This window comes from Aspergillus nidulans, chromosome III, assembly GCF_000011425.1.
Source record: "Aspergillus nidulans FGSC A4 chromosome III".
Taxonomy (NCBI): Eukaryota; Fungi; Ascomycota; class Eurotiomycetes; order Eurotiales; family Aspergillaceae; genus Aspergillus; species Aspergillus nidulans.
Genome location: NC_066259.1, coordinates 2216263 through 2239313, shown reverse-complemented (window position 1 = coordinate 2239313; position 23051 = coordinate 2216263). Strand labels below are relative to the sequence as shown.

The 23051-nt window shown below is 49.9% G+C and overlaps 6 protein-coding genes across 6 annotated transcripts, besides 1 other annotated feature; 1 reads left to right on the top strand and 5 right to left on the bottom strand.

The window, feature by feature from the left end:
* Positions 1-23051: part of a sequence feature (contig 1.76 1..153210(-1)) that runs on past the window's edge.
* Positions 172-1300, bottom strand: ANIA_04370 (uncharacterized protein; the record flags this gene model as incomplete). Its single annotated transcript, XM_656882.2, has 2 exons — positions 311-1300; positions 172-243 (listed from the first exon to the last, which is right to left on the bottom strand). The coding sequence occupies exons 1-2, from the start codon at positions 1169-1171 to the stop codon at positions 172-174; spliced, it is 933 nt and encodes a 310-aa protein (XP_661974.1). The 5' UTR covers positions 1172-1300.
* ANIA_04371 (uncharacterized protein) lies at positions 1462-3506 on the top strand (the record flags this gene model as incomplete). The annotated part of the gene is made up of 2 exons (XM_656883.1): positions 1462-1749; positions 1836-3506. The coding sequence occupies 2 exons, from the start codon at positions 1462-1464 to the stop codon at positions 3504-3506; spliced, it is 1959 nt and encodes a 652-aa protein (XP_661975.1).
* On the bottom strand, positions 6679-7834 carry ANIA_04372 (endo-polygalacturonase pgaB; the record flags this gene model as incomplete). Its single annotated transcript, XM_656884.1, has 2 exons — positions 6679-7541; positions 7612-7834. 2 exons carry the CDS (start codon positions 7832-7834, stop codon positions 6679-6681), a joined length of 1086 nt encoding a protein of 361 aa, XP_661976.1.
* ANIA_04373 (uncharacterized protein) lies at positions 9193-10550 on the bottom strand (the record flags this gene model as incomplete). The annotated part of the gene is made up of 2 exons (XM_656885.1): positions 9193-9678; positions 9783-10550. 2 exons carry the CDS (start codon positions 10548-10550, stop codon positions 9193-9195), a joined length of 1254 nt encoding a protein of 417 aa, XP_661977.1.
* Positions 12175-14013, bottom strand: ANIA_04374 (uncharacterized protein; the record flags this gene model as incomplete). Its single annotated transcript, XM_050611751.1, has 4 exons — positions 12175-12953; positions 13111-13471; positions 13610-13903; positions 13956-14013. The coding sequence occupies 4 exons, from the start codon at positions 14011-14013 to the stop codon at positions 12464-12466; spliced, it is 1203 nt and encodes a 400-aa protein (XP_050467741.1). The 3' UTR covers positions 12175-12463.
* ANIA_04375 (uncharacterized protein) lies at positions 16609-17814 on the bottom strand (the record flags this gene model as incomplete). Its single annotated transcript, XM_050611749.1, has 2 exons — positions 17429-17814; positions 16609-17320 (listed from the first exon to the last, which is right to left on the bottom strand). The coding sequence occupies exons 1-2, from the start codon at positions 17467-17469 to the stop codon at positions 16609-16611; spliced, it is 753 nt and encodes a 250-aa protein (XP_050467740.1). The 5' UTR covers positions 17470-17814.

Sequence of the window (23051 nt, the reverse complement as noted above, 5' to 3'; positions counted from 1 at the left end):
ATCGGTCACTAGAGCGGCAGGCCCTTGTATCGTGGAAGCGGTAGCATCGGGTGCATTGCAAAGGCCTTTGCTTGGGGCGAGTGGGCCTTGATAGGCCAGACAAGCCAAAGAGTTGCAGGGGGTGTTGTAGCTTTTTTGGAAAGGCTATGACTGCTGTGATAGAGTCCCTCTCTACTGGGTGTTTTGAGAGCTTGGCCATGAGAGGCTTAATGCCAGTAATGCGCTCTGCTTCCATGCTAATGTCTGCAATTGTTGTATCTATCCATCCATCTAGGGACCAGAGTTGTTTTGGGATCCGGGAGACAATAACCTGGTGGTACTCTGTTGGAATTTCAAAGTACCCATCCCCAGCTAGGCTTGCAGCCTTCTCTGATAGTAGGAAAGCCTTGCCCTGTTCTGTTGTAGTGATTGCATACCCGGTTGATATTACTTGTACCTGTGTGATCCCGTCCGGAACCTTCCCAGCAAGGGTGACCCGGATGCCATGTGGTCCAATAGCTCGGAGGCTGGAGGAGGCCGGGAGGCGGAGGAAGATGCGGTGGTCAGTCTTGTTTGACTGCTTCAGCCTTCGTTGTGCTGTTTGCTTGGCTTGCATATGGTGTTCAGGGGCAATAGTTTGCCAGTTCCCCTGGCCAGTTCTTGGAGCTGTTAGGGATGCCCAGGTTGTAGGCTGCGAGGTTTGCCTGTTCAGGGGGCTTTTGGAAGCTTCAGGAGTGGGAGGATGGTTTGGCTGTTCCATCTGTCTGGGTGGCTGTGGGGGTGCAACCACAGGCATCTGAGAAATCTGCTGAGGGGAGTCCTGCTTTGCAAGGGTGACGAATCTGGCTGCAAGCTCCCGGGCCAGGTCTCTTGGGCGGCCCTGTAGGGAGGAGACAGTTAGATCTAGAGCTTTGGCAAGGGAGGTCATGGCTAGTTTCCAATCATGAAGAAGGGCTAGCTGGTCGTCTGCTACCATGCCGACCTGTTCGCAGATCGACGGGGCTTGCGGCGTATGGGATACAGGGACTGGAGCTGCAGTGGGAGTCTTCTGCGGGGAGAATAAGGCCCTTCTCTTCAGGGAGTTCCGGGGTAGGGGGGTCGGGGTGGTAGGTCCTGAGGGGGGGTCAGAGTTTTCACCCAGGAGCGGAGTCGCCGGACGGGTTCCGCCTGGGGGGGAGATATCCACCTCCATGGGGTGGAGGGGATGAGCAATGAGCCAAGTGTAAGAGATCAGTTATTAGAGCAGTAGGGGTGCTGTTTTCCCCTCGTCGTGTCGCTGAGTTCTTGCAAGGGCTTGCAGTGAAGCACTCTAGACCCTTGGCCTTGCCACGTGATCTTCTCAGATGATCTTCGACTTGCGCTGATAAAAATCACAACTCTTCTTTCCCTTACATTCTGCACCCACACCTTGGGTCGCATGATCATAAAAACATAGAAATTAAGATGGCGGCGTCAGACGCGCAATCACCAGTGTCCATTGCCATGGACAACATCAATAGCCAGCCTCACCTGCAAGATAACCCTATCTCCACCGCCAACATTAAACAAGGAGAACTCAGATCCAGAACGAGATCTGCACAAACCTACATGCGCCGCTCAGACTTCCATGAGCAGGGCAAGTCAAATTCCAGCTCGAGTTCTCATAGCTCATTTACCCTGAGTGGCTGCGAGACGGTGGGGATCGTGGGCTCAGGGATGGCGGGGCTTGTTGTGGCTTTTTTGCTTGCTAATGATAGCCAGAAGAGGTACGATGTGGAGGTTTTAGAGGTGGTATGTTTCTTTTTTCTTTCTTCGTTCCTTGGCACTTATGTGAATCGTTTCCGTGGGGATTGTGGCGTGTGCTGATGGATGTACAGCAAGATGTTTTGTCACTGGACTCGGCGAGCTTTGAGCTTCCGAGATTTGCTGAGGGCTCTGTTTCTGCTGCGGCACAGGCTCCAGGGCCAAATGATTCTGGATTTAACTCTACTTCAGTGTCTGGCGCTGTGAAAGATGAGATAGTGAAGGACCAAAAGGAAGGAGAAGACGAAGTAGAAGGGAGAAGAGTTGACCTCCCCATGCGCGCCTTTGCAGCCGGATACTACGACAATCTCTTGAAGATGTACAAGTTTCTCGGGGTTGTCTTTGCCTCTCCAAAATTTGTCTACAGCATATCTTTCTCTAGAAACAACAAGAATTGCCCTTCCAAAACTGAGAGGAAAGACGAGAAACGAGGTGCGTACTTCATCCACTCCTCCAACAACCACATCCTCCCGCCAATTCGTCCCGCGGGCGTCGGAGCAACAAAGTACGTATTCGAGCTTCTGTACCTACTCTTCTGGTATCTCTGGTTCACGTTTGCCTGCTTTTGGATACCCCCAAAGACGACGATGCCCCTGACGAAGAAGGGCAAGGGCAAGGGGGGGATAGAGTCTAGTGCCAGAGGTGCCAAAGACAACCACCTCACCCCTCATGCTCATGATCCCACCAGCGCTGGAAGCAGCGAAACCCTCCGCGCATATCTCTCCCGCATTGGGATCCCATCCTACTACACAACCTGGTTCTTCTTACCCCTCATGTCCAGTATAACGACATGCACGCACGAAGAACTCCTCAACTTCCCTGCCTCTGACATAATCGGCTATGCGCGCCAAACCTACCGCAAACCGCACTACACGCTCACCCGCGGTGTCAAGCAAGCGGAGATGCGCCTCTCATCAGGACTAAACGTGAAATACAACCACCGGGCCACAAAGGTCGAGACACTAGGCAGCGGGAGAGTCCGCGTGCATTTTGTCGCGAATGCAGGGACTAATAACCAGCGGGTTGGCATGAATGAGTACGACCGGGTCATTATTGCCACGACGCCGGATGTCGTAGGCAGGATCTTCAGCCCGCTTTCGTTGGCGATGAAGGCCATTCCCACAACGGAGGTACGGACTGTTGTGCATCGGGATTACAGTGGTATTAGCAAAGTCAGCGCCCACCTGCGGGATTGTGGGCGGCTGCAGAAACGGGGCATAAGGTCTTTTGAACCGGCGAAGCCGATTGCCTCCTCAAATGGCTCTGTCTCCGCTTCTGGCTCAAGCACCCCCGTCCTGACGGCCATGCACATGGTTACTGAGACCGACGCCTCAGGGACATCCCGCACCGAGTCAGTCCACGAACACCCCGCCAACGTCCTAGTCACGACCTATGCGCTCGAGAACAGCATTTCTGAAGAACAGGTTCTGCACAGCGTGCGCTTTACCCGCGTCCTTCGAACTCCCGCCAGCCGCGACATCGTCAACTCCCTCTTTTCCCGCAGCAAATCACCCGTCACTACGCAGTGTGAGGAGAAAGAAGAGTGGAAGGGTGCCGTCTCGAGAAAGGGGTGGAAGAATGGCGATGGGAACGTCTACCTTGTTGGCGGGTGGTGTTGGGATGGGATGGTGCTGTTGGAGGGGTGTGTGGTTTCTGCAATGAGGGTTGCGAGAGAATTAGGGGTTGAGGTGCCGTGGGATGGAAGTGGAAGCGCGAGCGCGAGGGGATATGGGTTTCAGCTTTAGATGTTGATGTTGGATGCTTTCTGTCTTCGATATCTGACTGTTTGGTTGGCTTTTTCTTGTCCTTGGAATCGTCACCTGCATGTTTTACGACTCGGTGGACCTGACCATGTCCTCGACAGCATGAGTGAGCATAATGGTTGCTCTTGTCTCTTGTCCTGTACATTGCATATATTGTATATATCTTTTCTTCTCTCTTGTATCTAAATACTTTCCTTACTCCATGAGTGTGAATGAGTCACAATAGACTAATTAGGAATATAAACCCAACACTTCTACTTCTCGATTCCGTTTCAGGCAGTGTTATCTTCCTCCCAGCTTTCTGGAGTGTGGATGTCGTGACCACCTAGGTATCTACCTGAATACTCCACCAACTAAAGACAAACCCTTCTTGAAGATACTCTGTAACTCAGGATATAACATCTTGCTTCATTGCAAGTCTTGTTTCGTGAGACACCTCAGCCCGAGTTCACTGCATAGCGGCAGACGGCGTTATTGAGAGTCCAGGAACGCGCATAGAATGTATTAAACATACATTGTCATGATGGCATGCAACCAAAAGCTTCTCGCCCCACCAACCTCCAAACCGAGCATCAACGAATCATCGGTTCTGCATACCGACTGGCAATTTGGAGGGACGCATGTCATGGAGACAAGACGAGAGATTAAGCAGTTAAAAATAAAATGAAAAAACGACACCTGTGAGATTCGAACTCACGCTCCCGAAGGAAATGCCTCGCTTGTATCTTAAGATACTATAGCAGGGCATCGCGTTAACCACTCCGCCAAAGTGCCTTTGACGAGATAGAAAAGGTAATATGTGGAATATGTGCTAATGTTGTACAAATCCAACACCCCTTGCCTCCTACTTTTCAAGTCTTGGACCAATTTTCTCGCAACTTGCTTGCTTGCTTAGAGCACTGCGCAGTAGACTTGCACTTTTCCGTGATGCGGAAAACGCAAGCCGTAGCACACAAGCTCGGTCAACCGCCATGGCGTTACCGAAAGATCAGAAAAGACAAGCCTAATAGGATAGAAAAGAAAGAACGCGGGTTTGTGTGGTCGTACCAGAAATGTCCTCGGTTTTTTGGTGGCCCCGTTCCATAACTCGGCTGACCTAAACTTCAGAACAGTAATGCGAAGGGAGATTGTGTCGAGGTGGTTAAGTGGAGATACGCGTTGTCTAGTAGGGAATATATTTGCTTGGTTGCAAAATCGCGGTTGATTGGGAACGAAAGAAACTGTATAACAATAAATGGTATGGTGATATATTAGCCGTAATGAGCCAAGACCGAGAGGGAAAGAATAAGACAACCAACCAAAAAAAAAAAAAAATTCGACACCTGTGAGATTCGAACTCACGCTCCCGAAGGAAATGCCTAGCTTGTATCGAAGATACTATAGCAGGGCATCGCGTTAACCACTCCGCCAAAGTGCCAATTCATAATAAGAGATTGTTTATATCAAGTAATGATAGTTTAGAATGGTGTGCTGGAGTAAACTAGCCGCAGGATTATGCGCAGTCTTTTTTACAGATGAGGAATTCGTGCAGTTAGTCCATTAAAAGAGAAAAATTTATTATACTCGGTGTGAGCCTTTCAAGCTGACAATCATGTTCGTCATTTTCCCTATCAACAATTCTTCAGCTCATAGCATTCCACTAGTTTGTTCGATCATTGAGGTCTGTAAAAGAGGCTTGATATTCACGTGATGGGTGTAAAAGCAGGCACGCATGGGCCCAGTCCCTAATACGGGTCTTGCGGGTGAATAACAAAACTTGCGGGCAGGTCTATACCCCGCAAAACGATTAAGCCCTTCGGTCGGGATTAGTTGTGCAAAAAAGACGACACCTGTGAGATTCGAACTCACGCTCCCGAAGGAAATGCCTCGCTTGTATCGAAGATACTATAGCAGGGCATCGCGTTAACCACTCCGCCAAAGTGCCGGATTCTTATTGGTTTGAGAGAATTTTGACATTATATGGCAATCGCTTCTAGGTCCTTCCGAACTAGAACGCTTGTGCCTTGTTCAACGTCAACAATGTTTGTCACATGACTCCTATGGTTCCTCACACCGCGCAAACAGTTAAGTATATCCGGATATTCAAGGCCTTATTTTACATTTAATTATACTGTCTAAACCTAATCAAAATACATTCGAGATCATTAGGGTTCAAGTGACGCTAATTGGGCACAGAAGGCTAAAGAGCACACGGACTTCGGTAGCAATAAATATATATTTCGTCCTTGTGATCTCCCTTTGTGGTATATTAATTGGACCTAACAGACAACCAACCGCGATCGTAGATAGTATTACCACACCGGCACTGTGCACCAACCTGATACTGGTGTTGTTGCCGATACACATCCGATGCCGCGGAGGCGATATGGAAGAGACATCGTACCGATTGTGTATCGATAGCGAGCGGATTCACCAAAACACTGCCATCTAGGTGCAGCAAGGGAAACAGAACCTAAGAGAAGCTGCACGGCCTTTTAGCCGCCAGCACGCATCATAACCAATCAATAGGTATGGGACGGCATTTTTACCTGGCGGGCAACTAGCCGAGCGCGCCAGCTAGGATGGCCCACCTGGGAAGCTACGCACTGGATCTTTCACGTTTGCCAGTAACGGACAGACGGGACTAGAACGATAGAATGGCAAGTTCTTACTCAGCCTAGGCTTCCCTACCCTGCATATATCTGAGCAATTGGTGTAACTAATGAAGGTGGGCTGACCTTCGCAGGGGCCAGGCCGTACCTGAGTAACAATACCAATTATGAATCGAGCCAGAACGGGGTTCAGCATCGATAACTTCATATACATTGCATCGTTACTGCACAGCAAAGCAGTACTAAACCTGTAATACAGTGGAGGTGGGTTGACAGGGCTGAGTTGATGAAGTCTCTAGGTGAGAGGTCGGGGAAATAGGTTATTTCCAGAGCAGAGCCAAAATAAATTAGCAGCATTACAGTCTCATCTGACAGGATTCGATTATTTACTTGAGGGCTATTATAAAGGTTCTAAATAGTTGTGTATTTTGAATAGAAGCGGCCGGGATTGATGACGAGCCTCGCAATGGTAGAGGCCCGCAGGGCTAATGTACTGCCACCAGCTCGAACACTTTAGGGCTGTTAGCAACTGCCTCCAATCAAACCTCACGATGAAGAAAACTCTAGCACGAAGCACCAGACGGAACATTCTTGCACTTAGAGCTCTTCTTTCCGCCGGTAATATCAACCCCAGACCAAGTCCAGTCTTTGCAGCTCCCTGACCCGCAGAGGATATTGACACGTGTGGCACTGCTATCCACAGAGCCGGTAATCTTCTTGAAGGTGATATCTTCAACCTCGACACCGTTGGTAGGGGTACCTGTTGGGCTACCATTCTCATAGTCCTGCTCAACAATGAGGCCGTACTTGGTGATTCCAGAGAGTTCGATGTCCTGGAAGGTGACATCGGTGACGGAGCCGGTAGCCTTGTAGACGGTCTTGATGCGGACGCCGTTTTGGGAGTCGACGACCTTGCTGTTGGAGATGGTGACGCTCTTGACGGTGTTGTCGCTGCGGCCGCCGACGGAGCCAATAGACAAGCCATGGCCGCCGGAACAGTATCCGTTGGTGAAGGTGATGTGCTCGCCGGAGTTAATGGCAATACAGTCATCCTGGTTGTAGACAGTCGCACCGTCGATGGTAATGTACGTCGAGGAGCCGATGTCAAAGGCATCGGTGTTGTGGCCCTTGCTGGTGCCGGCGGAGTTGTCGATGGTCACGTCCGAAATGGTCAGGTGGTCGGACTGGATACTGAATCCCTGGACAGGGGTGTTGTAGATCTTCAGCCCCTGAATCTTGGAGTTGTTCAGCTTATGCGCGCTGAAGAACTTGGGCTTGGTCTTGCCGCCGTTGCTGCCCTTGGTGTCCCACCAGCGGGCCCCGTCGCAGTTGATCTTTGCGCCAGAGGCTTGCTTAACCGTGATTTTGTCACCGGACATGGAGATCAGCGGTCCTTTCCATTCTTTGTAGCCAAAGGTTGTCTCGCCTTCAAAGATAACCTGCTCCTCCGTTAGAAAGCCGAGATCAATGAGGCGGCGAGGGGGAAGGGGAACTACGTACAGTAGCACCCGATTTGAGACCGGTCAGGTCAAGGGTCTCACCGGCAGGAACTTGGATGCTCTTGAGGGTGACAGTGGAGCACTTGGATGCGCCAGACTTGGCCGCAGAGGCAGAGGTGAAGGTGCACGAGCTTCGAGCATCAAGATCAGCAGCAGGGGCGGCAGCGACCAGCGCAGCGCCCATTGCCGCAGCAATAAGGGAGTTTTGAAGGAAATGCATTGTAAAGGAGCGGATGAAGAGTGCTAAAGAGCGACAGGGAACTTGATCAACAGAGTCCGGAAGGATGCAGAGATAAGAAAGAAAGGACGATGCTTGGGTGGCACAGAAACACGAGAGACTCGCAGCGTTCTTATACTTATAAGTCGGGTCGATGACCATTTGACAGCCAGGAGCGCAAACCAGACAGAGGGTACCGGCAATGAGTCCGATGACTGGTCTAGGGCTAAGATTGAAGCTAGAAAACCCTATCTCAAACACCGGTCCCCTCTTATCCCCCCACTTAGCAAAGGGCATCTCCACTGCTGAGCAAAGCTTCGCCGGCAATTATTCTGCATCGGGGCGATGCCGAGCCACTGAAGCTTTTCTTGAGCTCGCTCTTCCTGAAGAGTTTCAGCCGACTGAGGCCGTCTTAATCTACGCTGGCCCTGAATCCGCGGATTGGGTTCTTCGACCTGTGCCATGTAGATTGCAGAGTGGATTTGACCTTGCCATGCCGATGGCACTCTTGTAGACCCGTAATCTTAAGCAATCTACAGAAACGCCATGCCTTACTGTACAATAGTAGGGCTTGTTAGCCCTCCAAGTCGCCGGCAGACCGGGATAGGCAGGGCTCCGACAGTAGAACCGACTCGGCTCAAGGGTTAGGGCTGTGTTCCCTCTCAGAATTTCTACCATATATTCTGCACGGATCAACCTGTCAAATGATTGCCACTCATGATACACCGCAAGAGCAGTGAATTTGAAACACCGCAGCCTGTATTCGACTGTTTTTTGAAGGATAGGGTAGAAAAAAGCTGCTGCCTGCACTGTCTGCGGAATACGCGGATGGCGGGGCAAGCCAGGGTCCACTGCATATCTACAGCATACTGTTCAATACCTGTAAAAAAGGCTAATCATCTCAGTAATTGAAACTATTTGCCGTGTTTGTGTAGTCTGTCACTCTGCCCACGGACTCTAGACAGGCAAAAGGGCCCGGGGGAGCCGGGAGGTCTTTGCAGAGGCGCAGTGGTTGTAGCTCATGGCCTCGTTCATAGTACGCAGTACGCCCCCTATTGAATTGTTATTTGTCGACCGCAGCAGTTGATTTATTTCATTAACCCAGACCCTGGGACCTCATTATGTGGGCAAGACTGTCCTGGCCCGTCTCGATAAAGTGTCTGACACCCTCTGCCGTCGAAACGCGTTCGCGGGCGTCTTCTTGCGAAGGGAGACAATCTCTTATTTCTTTCCAAGTATCACTCAATATGCCAAGCAATCTTTATGCGAAGGCTCGATGAAGCTCTCTTCTCGAAAAGCATTTCGTCAGAAACAGTTGCTCAAAGGAACTATACGACTCCGTCGTAGACAACAAACATGGCTCAGATCTCGACTTGAATCGCTGTATTCACATTCGAAATGCCCGCCCATTGGAGTGTTTTTCTCCAGAGGGCCTCTTGCCTCTCCTCATTCAAACAATCCGTATCTGGCAGATCCACGTCTCTTGTGGGAAGGGTGAGGGTGTAGTACCCGCCCTCACTATCGCTATCGTCATTCACGTCTCCATCCTCATCTGCACCCGTGTCCATATCTCCAGAGCTAGCATTGTTGGAATCCGGTTTGATGCCGAATGCAAAATCTACAACTCCACTAGCCGCCTCCGCGCAGCTGCGCATTGTCTTCTTCGCCTTGAACTTCCTCCCCACGAAAGGTAGTCGGCAAAGTAGCGAGAGGGATGGGCGGACTGTAGTCATCAGGAACAGGGAGAGAAATTTTAGACGAAACGGGGTGTTTGCTCGCAGAGCTCGTGAGTTGAGGAGTGTTCCTGGGTTGACTGAAATGGCGGTGATAGTGTTGAGGGCAAGATCCTGCACCATTTCAGTATACGCAAACGCATATGCACAGTACCACACCCCTCGTCAGGTAGAAGTGACAGAATGTTGAAGGGGAGAATAGGAAATAGTAGACGTACGGCCTCTAAGCGCCGATTCAATGCATACATCCACATAATCAGAGCCATCTTCGAGTTTGTGTACCGCTGGATGCCGCGGGGCATATACTCCACCTTTTCATTTTTCCTGATCTTTGGTTTCTCCTGTAGCTCTTCCAGAATCTGCTCTGGAGACTGAGGCTCAGACTGAGGGTGTGACTGGGATTCAACCTCAACCAGCTTGTTTAGATCTGCCGGGATTCCAGGGGGATACTTTTCCAGGCCACGTGCTCGACCAAGCACGCTTCTGAGGGGCCAGTGTCGGTGTATATCACAGGTGAGAAGCACAATACTCCCTCCTGACCCGGGATTAAAGGCCCCCAAGAGACGGAGGACGAGGGCTGTTTGCGCGATGTAGTTGACCTGGAATGTCCCCTCGTGTCCGTCGTCTGTTAATTCTCCGTCGCCGCGTAAGTTCCAGTAGGAAGCATTACAAATGATGCTCCTTAGCCGGGGGATCTTGCCAGATTGGACGTCTGTGCTGATTGCTGTAGCGAAATCATGCACTGATGAGAGGTTGGACAGGTCGAGTTTCCTGATTCTGATGCTGATGTTTGTGTTCGACGTAAGTTTAGGGAGTTTGAGTTTGATCTTGGATGGGTTCTGGGACGTTAAAAGCAGTGTATATTCATGGCCATTCTCGTCCAGACTTGGGTCTTGGGGTGAGGAAGAGTATTTGGTAAGGAGGAGGTGGACAATGCGTGTTGCAAGGGAGCTGGTCGCACCGGTTATAAGGATCGTTTCCTGCATAACGGCTGCACTGGAAGCTTGCGCATAGTTAGAGGAGCAACGGAGGGACGTAAGGAGAATATATCGAGGCAGAACAGCGGTGTGAAGAGGGGAGACTTGCGCTGGACCTGAGTTGTCAGTTACACCACAGCCAGCCCTAATCTGAATGCTGCAACGTACGGGGCACAAGGGGTACGTAGTGGTCCGTGTCCACTCGACCCCATCAGGGTCTGGAGGAGGTCTGTTGGCGATACAGTATGGAATAAAGTGCGTGAGTAGTTAGTAGAATGCGCTTTCATGGTCCGATAGTGATGCCTTGACGCGCATCCTTTTCTCTGATCATATACGTGGTCATATCCAATGGGTTCTCAACCAGTTGTGGTTCGTTATGCGGACTGCACACTGAGCAAAAGACCTACAGCTCATTCGATCCGGACACAAAAGACGTCCCAGACTATTGCCGGTAACCCTCTTAATTGCTCGCACGACTTAGCTGCTTCAGGTTCTGAGAAAGGGTTGGTTGAAGAAAGTGGATAAATCGGACTCGGAAGACACAGAAACGCACCGCACCGCCAATACCAACGGCCCTCATGAGTTGATAGAGAAAAGATTTGGTTCTGAATGTAAAAAAGCGGTTCTACTTCGTTGCCCTTTTCTGGAAAAGAGGTCATGCAATTTCTCGGCTTGTTGTTGGAAATTGAAAGGCGTTGGAGTCGTTGAAGGCTTTCCCCCCATTACCTGATACTCTCGCAACATGGTTTTGCTGCAAAACGCTCTGAAGGTAATTTTTATCTTTAAGCTGGCCAAAAGAGAAGATCTTTGCTATATGAAGCAGACGAATGGTGAGTCAAACGGGTTCATACACCATTATAAGCATGTTGGAAGCCCGCAAACTACTCAGACAACACATCCAGGATCATGAGGGGTGTAACTACCTTTGAACTTCGCACAGGTAAACGCTAGCCCCAAGGGCCAGAGCAAGAATAAGGTACTGCCAATGAGTTCGATGATCTTGCACACTGCAGATAAGGAAAGCACATACGGGCTCAACGCCATAGGAGCTGATATCATTCCACGTATGCCGGCTCCATCGAGCCAGCCGGCTACTGGTTACTTGCGATAACTTGATATATCTCGCCCTTTTGACGAGACGAGCGTTGTTTCTCTTCTATCTCAGTCAAACCCAGTTCTCTTCCGCTACTCACACTTACTTTTGCCCTGCCCCAGGGTCTGAACATATGCTCTTGAAGCCCGTCAAACTCAGTATTACTCCCGGCTTATACTTTTCCTGAACCTCCCAATTCGTTGGTATTATGCAGCTGATTCAGGCTTATCGATCGTGAGGTTCTCAGATTCTCAGCGGTCGCCAGAGGCGCAGCAATTACTCGCAACGGCGCTTCAATATGCTGCAGCGAAGAGGCACAGGATCGTTGTAAGATTGCTGCTTAAGGAGAGCGCTGATACCGGCACCTGGATCTTGATGGGAGGAATGCGCTCTACTATGTCACGGCTTGGCGGGGGAAAGATGTGCTGGGATTACTTATTGAGTACGGGACGACGGCAAAGGGAACACTGTGAGGGAATATTCTAGAGTCTACTTGATGCTAATCACGGTAGAAAGGCTTGCGGGTCAGAAAATATGGGTTACTTGAGTTTACGAAGACTTCATTGCTAAGTTTGCGTGGAGGAAAAGGCGCAAATAGGAAATTATACAAGAACCTTGGAGCATCAGACCCATCAAAACCTCAAAGCAAACAGAGCCACTCTAGAACCTTTCGAAGTCTGCCAGATTACCAAGAATGGTGGGTTAGATGGCCAGACACCATATACTCACCCATGCATCATCATCACTGTTCCGAACTGCAAATCTTCATAAATCTATAGCATCGTGAGTCATTAGGACAAAGATCGTTTAGCACGATGCAGACATGGTCTCAGATCCACGCCAATCTCACAGTCGCCAGAAATCCCGCCAGCGCTAGCGTCAAAAACACAGCCTCTAGTCCCAATAGCCCAGCTAGATTCTCCATCACCGCCAGGGCAACAGGAATAACCGCCGTGCTGGTATTTAGCATGCTAGACATTATTCCTAGGCCCAGTGTACGTACTGCATCACTGCGACGCACGGCGGGCCCGCCTGCCCTTCTTTCATCCGCAAAACCTTCTCTGGCCGACTCGGAATTGTCTGAGACCGTATTTGATACATAGACCTGCTCTGTGCGCCCGTCCTCAGTCTTTAGAAGAGGCGTGTTTTGGGGATGCGTTTCGGTGGGAAGAGACAAGGGGAGAAGGCTGCGCACGACGCTGGCCCAGAAGGAGACGCTAAATAGGGCGTCGGCCGTGCCGAGGAGACATAGCGGGAGGGTTGGGCTGGTGCTCACACCGGTTAAGAAAATTGCATGTGCGGAAAGTAGGAATATGTTGCTAGTGATCAAAGCGCGTGTGTAGTTTGTGGACGAGAAGCAATCGAGCAGGAAGCCAAACGAAGGGACGAGGGAGCCCGAGAGAACGAAAAGGATGCTAGTAGAAGGCTTGTGAATTTGCGGCTGTGCTTCTGTCAGGAGACCGTTACTGTACGTACCTCAAAGCTGATCCAGCTGCGCGCTGATCTCCGTGGTAGTAACGCGTGGCTAGAAAGCGTTGTGCGGAATTGGTGAACGTGTTCAGGCAGCCGTAGCTCAGGAAGCAGATCAGGGCCAGTAGCCAGTAACTGGAGGGGTATTGACGGAACGATAGCGGAACGATGAATTTGGGGTTATTCTCATCTCCGACCTGAGAGTAATCGTAACTGCGTTTCGTGATACTTAGGAGATAGCTGGCGCCTAGAGTTACGCCACCAAGGGAGAGCGCTGTTGCTATCCAGGTTGCTGATGTCACATCGTACAGCTCGATCAATCGGGGGATAATAGCTGTGTTGGCGACGCTGCCTAGTCTTCCCGCACCTAGATTAATTGCGAGCGCCAGGGAAAGACTTTTATCTCTGTAGCAAGCGCGGAAAGCTGTTAGCAGCGTACGGCGGTCTCCCAAGGATGAGGGCAATCACTGGAACCACCGCGTGATGATTTCGCATCCGAGGACACCTACCACCTCTCCTCCAATCCCTATCAGGACGCGGCCAGCAATCATTCCTAACTCGAGCCTAGTGTGGACTGCTACAGCAAATAGCAGTTGTCCGAGTATTATGCTTGATGTAATAGTCAAGAGCACCGCTCGCTCTCCGAACCGTTGCACTGCCGGGCCTGTGAGAAAGGGAAGGACGGTGTTGGGAATTGCGTAGACAGTGTAGAGGACTGAGACTAAGAATGCGAACTGATGGTCCGAAAGCGAGAGGTGCTTCGATAACGGCGTCGACAGTGATGCTGGGATGTCATAAACTAGAGAAACTGGTTTGAGTATGCGTTTGCAGGGTATCAAGAAGAGTCATACTGAAGAAACCACCCCAATTCATCGCCGCGACAGCGGCGAGAACGCGCCAGTGTGTCATGATTAGGGTGCGATCGGTTATTTGGCATCTCGCGCTCCATCTAGAACGAAGATAACAAGCGGTAAATATAGGATGTTTAACGAAAAAGGTTACCCCGTGCCTGTATCACACGTAACGCCGAACGCCAGCCGTCTTGCAAAATAAGGACGCGACCACCTGCACCGTGAGTAACTGTTTCACCTTGGATATTCGAAGGAGCTTCTCCCCAGGCACAGCAGACCCCCAGAACATCGATCAGCAGATATGATGCGATCATGTTTCTCGAGGGCTATAATCACGCCCTGGAATAGAACAAAAAGAAGTGATGGTCATGTATGAGACTGGCGGTTCTTTAGTGGTAGTTATGGAATGCACAAGCAGCCTAGTCCTTGCAAGTTATGCGAAGTAGGGTGTGGCAAGAGGCGTGGCAGAAGGAGAGGGACTTGGATCTGTATGCAAGTGCGCCGCCATTTCAGTGTGCCCCGGCAACGCACCTGACCTCGGTCATCCTAGCTGCTGACATTTGATACAGCTACGGTGATTTCTTCCCTGCGCCTTCGTTGACCAGCCGACCGCGATTCCCGCTGTTTCTGCAGGGCAACAGAGCTTCCACAATACGGATATCTCACTTCACCTAGAAAGCCACAATCATCACCTCGTGAGGCTCTGAATGATAGCCAGCCGAGTGAGTTTTGATCCTCAGCTTCATATCCTGCTGACCAGGAGGCTGAAGAAGAAGTCCTTGAGATTGGGCTCTCGAAACAGAGGAGGCTGTCGAGGGTCTTGGTCACGCATCGGTGCTCGTTTTTTATTACTATAAGAGGCTGAAGCTCCCAGACAACTCACCCTACCGACATTGAACTTGGGGTCAGTTGGACCGCAGCAGGAGCACCATGTCAGGTTAATCAGTGCTGAAATAGTGATGGATGAAGCATTCTGTCTAGTAATGTTTTTGAAGCTGTGATGAACATGAGAGCTTCCGGGTCGAGCGTAGAACCGGCCGAAATCGAGGGATCAGTTCGTACGAATACGGTACGTACACGTATGATACACCACCCGTAAGATATTCTGTAATCGCATACAAGGTGTCGAGCAGCACTAAAGCACTCTCGGGCTCTGGCTACATTTAAGCGAGACCACTGTTTGATAGACCAATGGCAATGTCTTTGTGACTACTGTGCCGAGAAACACTTTGTGGATATGCTGTACTTCATATGTAGGCCAGAAGACGTATTCTCTATTGAATGTGGCAAGCTAATAACGGAAATTAGAGCTCTTAAATACTTAATAAGTCTGATGCCTGAATATTCAACAGAGCTTACATTGCCGATCGACAGTGACTATTGACTACCATAGTTGGAGAACCATGGCATCGATACGTAGCTGGATCAGACAGAGAATTTTTTGATCCTGTGTTTGCAGAGTACTTTGGGAATAACCTGCCACCCATAGGATAAAATATATACCCAGAGCCTGAAGGGCGTGATTGTACTTGAGGCGAGGTGGTTGGTCCAGTTCAGTACTGTGATACAATCCAGGATAACTAATGAAGCACCGGTTAGTTCTGAGCAAAGCTCATCTCGCCCGTCGATCCGTTTCAATTATTTCAGATCTTCATAATTCAGCTTTCGAAAGAAGCCAGGTGTGCATATAGCCGTGTTCACCCTTATTTCTGGGCAATTGTGGCCGGAGCAGCATACCGGTAGTGAGATTGAGCTTCGTTGAGCCGGCTTGTTATCGTACAATACTCTAAATCCAAAGGTACTGGCGGGAGGGTTTTCTCCATATGCTTGCTTCTTAAACAGGGAATGCTGACTGGCCAAGCTAAGTCGTGTAGACTGCTGGTTCCGTATTTCAGCAGCGCCACTGCAGCCATGATCGATGTCTTCCAGAAAGAGTTATTACAGAGGTGGGCCTGAAATTAGGAAGTTAGGGATGAGTATTCTGCAAGCTTTGATTCGTGCTGTGGATGAAAGGCGGCCGATCCCAGGACTTGTCCTTGGTCTTTTACTGGTAGCCAAGTTGGAAACAAAATTCAGAAATCTCCGAACCCAAACGACGCGACGGCGACACGGGAGTTCTCCATCTGGCAAAGCGCAGAAGAGTCGGGAAGACAAACTAGTGGGGTCGTCAAGATCCGTCTAGTACTACAGAGTACTAGTACCGATTCGAGGTTTGTTCGATTCTCCCGACCAGTTTCATTGCCTTGGAGCTTGAAAGGGATATTTTCCGTACTCCCCGAATGCCAATCCACAATATCGTCATAAATAATTCCGTCGACATGGTGGAAGTCAATTGATGGGCCACTATTGGCCCGCTTGCTACCACCCAGCCACTCAATGCGCCCGGAGAGTCAGGGGTCGGCAGGAGTCCGAAGGTAAGATCTACGAGTACAGCATACTTTGACCTTTTCAGGGGTTTGTCGTAATTCTGGCTTTGCTTGATGAGCAGTTCACAGCAAAGTTGCCGAAAGGGGACAGATCGTTGTCTTTCCTGAACCGGTCGCTATTGGATGAGGTCATTGAACACCGTAGTATTGCTCCCGCAAATGCATATCAAAGGCTTAACGCCAAGGAGGTCGACCACAAAGAAAGTGTCTTCCCAACCATAATCATATCATTCCTGTGCGCTAGGCGGTGGTGAGGATTGAGAGGACGAATCTTGTAAACCGTCTGGCGCTCGAGGTCCAATTTCCCAGTCTCTCAAGAGAAGCCACTCACTCCAACTTCTGTAGGCCGTCACAACCTCTTCTTCCAGGGGTCCTTGGAGGGGCCGGAGAAAGGGGATCGTCTCGTGCGGGGAAATGTCGTATTCGCTTTTCACCACAGCCCATCCTCCACTCCTTGCCGCGAGAAGATAGTTACAGCGCTCCTTTTCGTGTAACGGGCCTATCCCGGATTGCCAGTCATCACCAAAGAAACCATGGAGCATCCCCGGGTAATCCATTCCTGTTGCCACGAGGCGACGGACATACGGTAATAGAGAAACTGGGGGTGGTGTATTCGACGTCGACGAAGATCCCGAAGTCAACTCGGCGTCCGTACTTGAAGGAGTCCTCGCAGTGGCACTGAACACTGGATAGGGTTGTCGTTGAAATGGAAGTAGTATGTTCACGTAGGCAGAAACCGCTTGAACAGGGCTGCTGTGCTGGGCATGGTCTAAGAAGTAACGCTGGCAGTTTTGATAGTGCGGATACCATTCGAGAATATCAAAATTTTCGCCATTGGCATTTTGTGGGAGCTCGGAGAGTCCTAACATCGCCGTCGTATCTGGATCGGGAGAGGCGCTTGGTGGCCCGGTTGCACGGGCTGCCTGCTTTTTCGAGTGCCTGTTTCATAACACATTGTTTCAGCACTACTTTCCCAAATCCACCCTCATTTCCTCAGGAACCTCTCAGCCAATGGGTCAAAACCGGTACGAGACGAGGCAGCGAGACGTAGGTGGGTAGAAGGAATCGGGCAAAATGCGGCGCAGCATTGACTCTGAAACACAAGTCAACGCATTGGGTGCCAAACAGGAAATTGCGTAAGGTTTAAAACCAGACAAAAGATGACAGAGTATATAAAAGAAAACGTAAAAACATACTTGCTCAGCACCGTACGACTTCGACGTAATAGACGCGAGACGCGACGTCGCGGGGGAGGGGGAGAAGAGGAGCGGAACAGATTTCGGATTGCCGAACCTAGTCCTCTAACGGGGTGAGACTCGTTCATAGACATCTGCTGGGTGATGCCATCTATAAAGATGACAAACACCGGTCATGACAAAGAGAAGATGAAGATGGTGAGAAAAAGAAGAGAGGTGAGAGAAGAAGTGGACGATGTATACAGACTCTGTGATATGAGGGGCCCATCTGAGGATATGAAACGGGGCACATGAGACGTACTCGGAGATATGAAGGACAGTGGGAGGAGACAAAAGTGAAGTAGTCGAGAGAGAAGCAAAAGAGGAACACAATCAACAGTCAGATAGAGACCATAATTGAAAGAAAAATAACAAAAAAAAATAACAAAAAGCATCAGGTTTAGGTTTCGGTACCCAATAAGTGCTGGTTGTCGGTATAAATACTCTTCTGGCTCGTTTGGCGGTTGTTCATTGGTTTGAGCGCGTCTTGTTCCTTTTTATTTTTAGTTTTACTTTTTTCCCCCTTGGATTCAGTAATTCAAGTAGCCTGGCGTTTCCACTGCAGGGTGTCCACTACAGTAATATGCATAGTAGTACGGAGTATAAGTCCGTAACCATAGACATAGTCTCCGTTGACCATACCCAGTGGTCTCGACAACTTAAACCGCAGGCAATTACTACCGTGATCAAAGACAGTCGGCAATAACGAGCCTCAACGGGATGTGGACTGTCAGCAACTCAGCGGCTCGGCAACCAGAGAAAGCCAGGGTCACTGGGTCGTCGCGTGTTCTCCTGCTCAGCTGTGGATCTGAAAGCGGCGAGCTGCGATAGGGCGATCGAGATTGAAATCGAGATGAAACGAGATGCCTTGCAGGTTGGCAGCGCATCCCGACCTATGAAAACCGATCTGTCGTTCCCCTAAGCGCCCTGCCACCAGTCTTCCTGGCGACGGTGCCGGCCTAAACGACTTAAGGCAAGTCGACTTTCAGTAGCATTCTCGACAAGTTGAAGGATCCAATTCCTTGAGATTCGAGACGCTCGATCGAGGCTGCCGATCCTGGTTAGGGGTCCGCCCTGGTTTCGACCCAAGGAACCGAGCTAGCAGAAACTTGGGATTGCTATACGGAGTACGAGTGGTCTTGTTCTGCCGTAGGCGCCTTGACTTTTGATATGAATCAAATGTTGTGCATTGCAAGTGGTGATGTATGGTGGTTGCTGGCAAAAAAATACATCCACCGATCGGAAGCGAAATATCCAGACCCTGAACTTCTTTGCTTCAATCAAAATGCGGAGCTTCAGGTAGATAGCATCGAAAGTCTTTCACTGTCTTTGGATTGCCGTCGGACTGCTAAGTCTGGGAGAGGCATCCTTGTTCGAGAACGTCTTGACGAGGTATGGCGTGCTGTTAGCGGGCGCCTCTGTGCCCCCTCTCTCCTACATCAGGCACCAACGAGCCATGTGTTTGCCCAATGCATTGCGATTCTAGGAACAATAGAATGTTCGAAAATCGACAGAGCAGGGTCCATAACGTGACTCCTTATATGCTTAGTCCAACAACAAGGGTCGCATATATGATACATCGAGAATCTGATATCGACGATGAAGTGCAGTGGTTGTAATTGCTCTCATTGACTGGTCCCGGCCTAACCCGGCCAAACCCGCTCTGATCATCGGCCGAAGCGGGTATCGGTATTGGGCTGTGACTGGTATGATACAGTAATGAGCTCCTATGAATTATTCCAAGTCACCCTCTGCACCATCACAGACACTTGTAGAGAAGGCGGCTTCACTAGGCTCAGCTCCTGATCAGCCCCTGATAATATAACTGCCAGCTCGTACCCATCGCTCGATTGAGTCATAGCTCCAGTCACCCAAAACCTCCAGCTGGGAGATTCGATGTGTTTTTCTCGTTTTGCCACCATGACTTTGTATGGGGTCCCGAACAGCTCCACCCAGGCACACATTCAATTCTTCATTACCTTCGTAAAGTATAAGGCGTACTCATATATACTCCTGTCTTTTGGACACATGTAAGAAAAGGTACCAAGGTATTTAGAAGAAGCTTTGGACTGTCCATAATGGTTCCCTTGGGGTAGTGTCTGTCCCGCTTCGCATTAAAGGAGTTCACTTCGTACGTCCGATGGTTGCTGTTGAACTCTGCAACGCGGGTGTGGTGCTGAACGGTTCGGTGAGGGTCGATATAGTGCCCTGCTGTTTCCGACGCAGCTCCTTAGCGGTCCCTACTCCGTATATTCTACAGCACCAACCGGTCCGCATGACTTCAACTACCCCCTTTCGCCTTTCACTCTCTGTTGGCCTTCGGTATTAAGAATGCAGGTTAAGAGGGTGAGAGCACTTGAATAGGGGCTCATCCCTTGTGAGGCTTTGCAGTGGGAGCTCCCCGTGAGTAACAAGCATCGGCTTTGCAGCTTTAATCGTTTTCTCTTGAGTACGAATGGCCTACCCACAATCTGGTATGCCATTTTTCATTCTGGGTGCTGGTCGATTCTTGGACTTGTGTTGCTGATGGTATTTGTTAAGCAACAAGATGGAATGTGATGCAGCCCATACCTTTTCTCTGAGAACAGCGTTCTTCCCTCTCGGTAGCGTCACGCTTTTCCGAGTACTAGAATCAATCAGAAAGGTGCACATATGAACTCCACGCAGCCAAGGGGTTACTCATAGTATGGATTATTGACCTAGACGACACAAAACTAGGAATCGAATGGTTAGCCCTCGCAAACCTGCTTTGGTCCTGACATGTTCTTTCCCCTGCATCCTGACGCCATAGACAATTATTTCTCTTTGAAGGCCAGGTCCTTCAGCTGAAGTTTTCGCTTAACGCTATACTACATTGAATACTCTGCAATGACTCCGTTATCCTATTAGCTGACAATATCCAGCTTTACCTTGATTTATTCTAGATCGAGACACTACGATGCCAACGTCTCCCAATTGAGCTGGTGGGCTCTCAAGGCTGTACAGTCTTTCTCTATGGTAATCACTGGCCCACTTGCCCCTTGATCCGTGCTACGGTAAAGCTTGAATTTCCATCGCGTATCTTATGGTGGAACTGTGAAATGGAATGCTGGAAGTTGAGCAGGGTACCGGTATGGCCCGACTCGCCACAGTGGCGCAACCGCAGATCTCGATCCAGCCGCCTAGCATTGCCACATTCCGTTGCCGTCGTTAGGCAAATTGGCTTCGAGGCCGTCAGTATTACATGACCAAATGCATAGCTGGGCTGACTATGTAGCAGCGCATTTTCAAGTCACAACAAACAGCATATGCGGATGCCTGCTATGCTCGAGCCCAGTGACGAGCCGGAAGAACTTGCACCTTCAGATGCAAGTTATCTCATACGCCATGACCAGCAGCATCCAGAAGAGGAAAAGATTCTGGATTCTTTCTTGGTAATAAACGGCACCTGACTTCGTTGGTTAGATCAGCAGCTTCTTTAGCATCTGGCAGTCACGTTGCCTATGTACTATGAACTATGTTGGTCAACTGCAGTCGCAGATCAATGTCCTTTGTCATCTAAACTTGGCGGAAGTAGTTCTCATTCTGCGACCGCAGGGGGCCTATAAATGTCTACAAGAATCGTAGCATCTAGGATATTTACCAAATATCCTGTTCCTGTGAAGCGCTATTGCTACAAGTTTAAACCACGCTAAACCCTAGAGAATGCCGAACCATCTGCCGACGCTTGGATACGAGGTATCCATGTCGGTGGAAGGATTGAGGATTGAAGGATTGAGGGATGAGGATTAAAGGATAAAAAATAAAAGGATTGAGGGATTGAAGCATAAGTACTATGCGATCGTGGTCGGCCATATCGCAGAATGGCCCTTGGTATACGTTCATCTCGGCCATATATCGGCCGAAAGGCCTTCTGATCGAAAAGGAACATGAAGCGCGCTCAATGACTCGTCCGAGAAAACTACCGGGTGGAAAGTACAGAGAATAAGAATCGAACTTACGGTCTCACTCTTGGACGACTTGAGTAAAGCACCGTTTGCCAAAAGGTTACAACATATGGACTGCCGAAGTAAGAGCGCGGGGTTAGAGGGGTTGGTGAGGGGTATAACCCTACCCCGGCGTTTTATTTGATCAGCACTATGGAGTAGGAGGACTTTACTCCGTGAGTATGGTAGTACTTTTGACATCAAACAATTACAATTTCTTTGCTTCTGGTTATCGCACTCCAGTGGAGCTAAATAATGGTGGATAGAGAAGTCCGATATTATTGCTAAAGGAGAACGCTCTCTCTATTCTATCCAATGTTTCGAAATTTCGGGAAGGCCTGGCATATTCTGGATCTCCCAGCCCTGAAGGGTACTAGTGTACTACTTTTGAGTATGGTACTAAAAACTTTGCTATTAGGTATCGGCTTTGGTCATCCCTTATCAGCAAAGACCACGCACCAATAGCAGTGTCAAGGTTGCATTAGTTGATGCTTGGCAGCCGATCCAGCAAGGCTTATGCCGCAGTGAAAAGCGCCAGCTTCCGTTTTGCGTAAACCGGCACGGACAGAATCCCGCGCTACCACGGTGAATGCTTTAGCAGGCACATAGTGGCAAGTTAAAGAGCGACGACTGGACAAAACTGCCCGCTGCCGACTACCGAGAACTCCCCACGGGCTGTGCTGGTCACTGCTGATCGCGGCGCCGGTGAGAGCAGGACAGCGGTTAATCCCAGAGGGTCTTTTGGTTTGATGATTAGATTACTCACGCTGCTGATAAGAACGAAGACTGTGACTTACTGGAGGAGAAACTTCTTTCTGCTGGTGTAGGGAAAGCCTCCGTTGAGAGCAGTCGCCGTCCCCTGATGCCTGTCTAAATTCACTCCAACTTTCGCTTAAATACAGTTCTCACTGGTATCGCAAGATAGATCATAGTATAGAGTATTAAGATAACATAGATGGAGTGGAGCAGAGATCGATAACTGTTCTTCAGTCGATAATCCCCCGCCATACAGAAGGGCATATACAGCAGCGGCACGTGGGGCCCAGGCACAAAGGTCTTGGCATCGCACTTGCCTCTGATTTCCGGGCTTCCCCCTCTGACCGGAGCACAATCCTCCATCTCGCCAGGATACTAGAAAAGTCCACCGATCAGCGATGCGACGTCCAACGGAGTTTTGCTATGTCGCCGCCCAAGATGGCCACCGTGTAATTCCCATTGATGGGAATTTGGCGAACTCTTACCTAATGTCACGAGAATGTCCCGGATTCCGCAAGCGGGTGGGCTTCCGCCCAGAGATAAGGACCGAATCTGTGACCTTAAACGTTCGACTAACACCCCGAACTTCGGCCTTGCTAGTATTAGCTTTGTGCTTAGCCCTCCCTTTCCGATCCTATGGTTCCTCCGATCCTGACCCTGGTTGACCAGTGATCCGGGGCCTTCGAGCCTTTCCACCGTGCCAGCCGACTTTCC